The following is a 5,554-nucleotide window of genomic DNA, read 5'->3' as shown; positions in this document are numbered from 1 at the left end:
GAGGGCAATGAATGTACAAATGCGCTTTACACAATTGATGTGTGTATGGATTGTGATAAGAGTTGTATGAGCCCCTAATCAAATGATTAAAAACAACAACAACAACAACAAAAAAGACTTTGTCTCTCATGCTGTGGACATGATATCAGAAGGGACCAGTCCTTGGAACGGGCCTCATGCTTGGGAAACAGCAGTGAAAGAGAAGAGCCACATGGAACACCGTGGCTACAATGGGCCCCAAGCTGCAACGATGGTGAGGCTGGCACAGGACCCACCAGGCAGTGCTTTGTCCTGTTGGACCGGGGGTTGCCGTGAGTCAGAACCACCTTGATGGTTCCTAGCGACGACACAGCCAGCACAGAGACACTGGCTGCTACTTCGAGCCATTGCCTTGAATCCTGGCTGCCATCCTCTGCTAAAGAACCAGTTCTACTCGGCAGGGAGCTTTATTTCTCCCTGTCGGAAAGACACAAACTTTTTCAGTACCACAAATGGTGGTAGAGCTGGAGGATGACCGTGACACCAGTGGCTGTGGGTGCATCAGACACAGGCTCAAACCAAACCCACGGCATCACCTCATTTCCGACTCACAACCACCCCATAGGAAGGAGCCCTGGTGACATAGTGGTTACCAATGAGGCTGCTGACCACAAGGTCAGCCATTCAAAATCACCAGCCAGCTCCTCAGGAGAAAGATGAGGCTTTCTATCCTTCCTGATGCCGCGATCCTTTCATACAGTTCCTCATGTGGTGACCCCCCAACCATAACATTATTTCCCTTGCTACTTCATCACTATAATTTTGTTACTGTGAAAGGGCCGCTCGACCCCAGGTTGAGAACCGCTGTTGTAGCGCGTTACACAGCCTTGGGACGCACAGGTGGTTCTGCCCTGTCCCATAGGGTCGTTGTCACTCAGCTAGCACCGTTGCAGTGAATTCGGTTTTGCTATGCCAGTGATTACTTTCCAAATGCCTTTGAGCTGTGGAACGCAGGGCAAATGGAACCACTCGGGGCCAAGACTGGTGTAAAACAAGAGTCAGTGGGTCCACTCTGCAGCCAGACTTTGCCTTCGCTCTCCCTGTGACCTCCTGGTGTGACAACTGGAAAACTGCTCTCCCCGGTGGGTAGCCAGGGCCTGTGCCTGCCGGGGGCTGCCCAGCTCCCTGAACCGCTCTTGCCGACACTGAGCCTCCCCTGGGAGTCTGGCTGTGCAGTGCTGGGCCAGGTATTCTCTGCCTCACCTGACGCCTCTGGTCCCAGTTCCATCGTCACCTGCCTAGCGGTCACACAAAGATGCCACTTTCCATTGAGGAAGACGGTATGACTGTGTAGAGAAAGAAGGTCCCAGAGGCTGAGAATTTAGCACCTCCATCTTTGGGGCACACCAGGCCCTCCGTGCTCCCTCACAGAATGCCATCTCTCCTTCCCTCCGACCCCTCTATGCCCCCCTCCCCCGCACGACAGCTAGACTTGCCTTCCACATGCAACTTGACCACCAGGCCCCAGCCTGAAGGAGGGTCCCTGCGTGTGTGATGGGACGGAAGCACCATCCCTCTATCTGTGAGTGGCTTGGAGGCAAGGAAGTCACGGACCCCCATTCTCTCTCTGACGCCTCAGTGAGATGGGGGCTGGTGGTGATGGCGGCCACAGCTTCCTGCTCCCGACTTGCAAGTGGTCAGAGAACATCTGACGGGCACAGGATTGTGGGAAAGCCTTGGCCAGGGTTTGGTCACCTTGGCCGGGCTACTGTGCCTCGTCTTGTGTGACTCCAACCACCAAGCGTGACTGGTCACCATCTGGCGCATTCACCCAGAAGGAATGGCCGGTTCCATTAGACTACCGAGATGCAAGGGCCTGACTGGAAAAGTTCGGCCCAGTGAGGTGGCACAGGCCCCCCAGGGGCAGGTCACTGTCTTCAGCTTCCGGTGCCTCCTAGAGAGCCGGCAAGAGCAGCCATAGTGAAGAAGGACCCATGCATTGTCTCCAGTCTCTAAGCAGACAGCTGGCAGTTTGTAGCAAGCAAGGTCATGCGGCTCTATTTATAATACGTCAGATATTTCGTCACAGTGGGGGTCCGCCCGGCTAACCTGCGCAGCATTGTGTTTTCAGACCCAGATCCAACAGGAAGCAAATGATAGTTCCAAGTATGTCGTCTTACCCTCCTCAACCAAAGGGTTTCTGTTCCTGTGCCTTGTGACACAGCAATTGACCCTTGCCAGATTGAAAACTGGAGGTGGAACTTCAAGATCCAGACAGGGCATGGCTCTGGTTTGTTTTTTAACTTGTTCTTTCGAGAAATTTCTCCTTGCCAAAATAACTGATAACCACTGTGGGCTGGATTCCCCCCTAGCTGATGGGTATTGAAGTTGACACAAAATACGGAGGGACGGGCGCTTCGTTTTTTTCATCCATCCTGGTGATAGAGGAGCTGGCCAAAGTGGACGCATCGGTGGCGGTCCTGTGTGACATCCAGAACACCATCATCAACACACTGGTCAAAAAGCACGGCACGGAAGCCCAGAAGGCCACCTACTTGCCCCAGCTGGCTTCAGAAAAGGTGAGCAGGACGCATGGCTCGAGTGGGTCTGACCGCCTCTAAGAGGAGAGGCAGAGGTGACCCCAACCCTCAGACCACAGGCAGCACTGCTGGCTGACGAAGCAGGGCTTCACCCAGCCTTACTGCTGGAGACGTGCCCCCCTCCCCCTCCCCATTCACCGTCTGGAAACGCAGAGACTAAACCCCGACCAGTGCCTTTGTTGAGGGCTTCACCCCCAGGCCGCCCTGTTCGGTCGGTAGTTGTAAACAAACTCCGCCCTCGTAGATAAACAGGAGGGCGCACTGAGAACTCGGTGCTGCCATAATACCATGGCCGTGCTGGGAGCACAGGCTTTTAGATGTCCCTGAAGGTGTGATTCCCAAAAGCCCATTGGGCCCAGGTGACTGTGTGCTGGACGGGGTTATAAAGGCTGTCTACCTCCTCGAATGCGCAGGTGGGGAGCTTCTGTCTGTCAGAGGCTGGAGCAGGCAGTGACTCGTTTGCTTTGAAGACCCGAGCCGACAAGAAGGGAGACTGTTATGTCATCAACGGGTCCAAGATGTGGATCAGCAATGCCGAGTATGCAGATCTCTTCCTGGTGATGGCCAATGTTGACCCTGCCCTTGTAAGTTGCCTCCGCCCCCCTCCCCTTCCTCTTCCCTTCTTTCTCTGTCTACTCACTCCAGGACGGAACCTGGGAGACAAAAGCTGGCATCTCTTTGCCCTCTTATTTATTAATCTTCTAAAATAGTTTGGGTGCAATTATTAACGATGTGGAAGACCATTTATTGGTCAACTCCTAAATATGTGGTCTCAGGAGCCCTGGTGGCATCGTGGTTACGCATGGGGCTGCAGTCTACAGGGTCAGCAGTTTGAAACCACCAGCTACCCCGAGGGAGAAAGATGAAGCTTTCTCCTCCTGTAGAGGGTGACCATCTCGGAACCCACAGGGGTGGTTCTGTCCTGTCCTAGAGGGTCGCTGTGAGTTGGCATTTGCACCAGAGCAGCGTGATATGGGAAATTGCACAGGTCTCTCTCTTTTACAAAAATCAAGGCTGTAAGTACTCTTTTTGTACTTTTCATTATTAAGACTAATTCTTTCCACTTGGCTGGAAGACACATCATAGAAAATGGCAAGTACACAGTCTTTTCTCACAGCATTTCATTGTGAAAGCTTTGGCATAGTTAATAGAAGAGTCAGGCATGGACTTCTCAGGATCATAAAATCCGGTCCCTTCGGGCACTTGAAGACCCTCACGCTCTGCTGCCGGCTTCTGAAGAAGCAGAGACGCGGTCCAGGGTCGACTCACTCGGGACTTGACCCCTCGGGTCACTCCTCTCAGATGTGCACTCTGCGCTGCTGGGCGCCCCCACTTGTTGGGACATCCGTGTTCTGGTTCGGTTGGCTTTGAGCTGTGGAGGACAGGTGGGTGGAAACCCGAGTGGTGATGACAGTGTGAACCTGCCTTGCAGGGCTACAGAGGCATCACCTGCTTCCTGGTAGACCGGGACACTGAAGGCTTGCACATTGGGAGACCTGAGAACAAGATGGGAATCCGTGCCTCCTCCACTTGCCCGTTAACATTTGAGAATGTGAAGGTGAGTGTCTGTCTTAGCATGTCCAGTGAAAGACTGGTGTGAACCAGCTCTGCCTGGCCGGACACCAAGTGGCTTCAAAGATATGCAGAGATAATTATGTGGAGTTCCTGAGCAGTGCTATGGGGCACAGTGGTTAAGAGCTCAACTGCTAACTAAAAGGCCGGCGGTTCAAACCCACCTGCTGCTCCGTGGGAGGCGGACCTGGTGTCCTGTAAGGTGACAGCCCTGGGAAGCTCGGCTCCGCCCTGCCCTCTAGGGTCGCTCTGAGTCGCATTTGGATTTGGGGATGTGGTTCGCCGGTGATGTCACGACTAAATCCGGTCTTCTCAAAGGTGGGCAGCTCAGCCCAGAAGTAATCCCCCTTTAGACGTTATAAACCACACTTGCGACCACAGTGCGGTTCCCAGGAGGAAGGGAGGCATCGGTCCACCAGAAGGAAGCCACAAGGTGGCAATGTTGCCCAGTGAGAGTGGAAAAAACGGGCCGCACCCACTGGATAAAGGTGCATCTCTTACTAGGCGGGAAAGAACGGGGTCAGAGTGCTGATGGTTGAAACTCTGGGTCAGGGGGTATGAAACTTGACCTTTTCGGGAAAAGAATTACTCAGCTCATGCCCGCACCCCCACTGCCCCGGCAGTGGGAAGCTTTTGTGCACTATCCCATCATCCAGGGCCAAGTGTTCTCATTGGGGGCCATTGAGTCCACCCTCCCCACCCTACATCCTTCCATCGCCCCCCAGGGGTCGTCTGGCCCACGATGGGAAGGACAGGTTGACATGCTGGCTCACGGGAGTGGAAGTGGATCGGGGGTGGGGGTGGGGGGGGTGTCTTTACAGTTGTCCTTGGGGCCTCACTCACCCCGACTGCCTTTGCTATCTGCACCCTCTCCTCGCCCGTTCTGCCTCTGGCCGTCCAGACTCCCCGTGGTACAGAGCCAAGGGCACTTAATGAATACACTTGGGCTTAATATTTTGAAATAATGAATGAACATTGTGGAGTCTTTCTTCAGTCCTTTTTTTTTTCTTCATGCATGTGTGCTTGTACATACACTCACACACACACACACTCAGTTGATTTTCATGCGGGTGAACCATCTCAACTGAATATTTACTCCCCTTGCAAGTATTTAGATATTTTCTATAACTTCTAAGATTAGGTGGGGGAGGGGTGTTTAAAAACTTTTATACTATAGTCATCTTTGTTTTTGTTTTTTGTTTTTATGAAAAATGTCTTTGTAACAAATGTACAAATGTGCTTTATACAATTGATGTATGCATGGATTGTGATGAGTTGTATGAGCCCCCAATAAAAAGACTTTAAAAGTCTCCGCAGGTCTGTCTGGATAGGACAGGCTGGATGAACAATCTGGAGGAGAAAACAACGGGACTGACAGTTCCGGGGGGACATGGGAGAGGGGG

The 5,554-nt window shown here is 52.8% G+C and overlaps 1 protein-coding gene across 1 annotated transcript in view; it reads left to right on the top strand.

Annotated features, from left to right (window-relative positions):
• The window catches only part of ACADSB (acyl-CoA dehydrogenase short/branched chain), a 52,981-nt gene that overhangs the window by 13,048 nt on the left and 34,379 nt on the right, over positions 1–5,554 (top strand). Inside the window, exons 4-6 of the mRNA XM_045291392.1 lie at positions 2,352–2,558; positions 2,993–3,163; positions 4,012–4,137. Of these exons, the coding sequence (XP_045147327.1) occupies positions 2,352–2,558; positions 2,993–3,163; positions 4,012–4,137 (504 nt within the window). The remainder of the gene's footprint in view (positions 1–2,351; positions 2,559–2,992; positions 3,164–4,011; positions 4,138–5,554) is intronic.

Source organism: Echinops telfairi, unplaced genomic scaffold, assembly GCF_000313985.2.
Source record: "Echinops telfairi isolate 266 unplaced genomic scaffold, ASM31398v2 ScPeMD7_70;HRSCAF=299, whole genome shotgun sequence".
NCBI classification, from domain to species: domain Eukaryota; kingdom Metazoa; phylum Chordata; class Mammalia; order Afrosoricida; family Tenrecidae; genus Echinops; species Echinops telfairi.
This window is presented reverse-complemented; position numbering and strand designations above follow the sequence as displayed.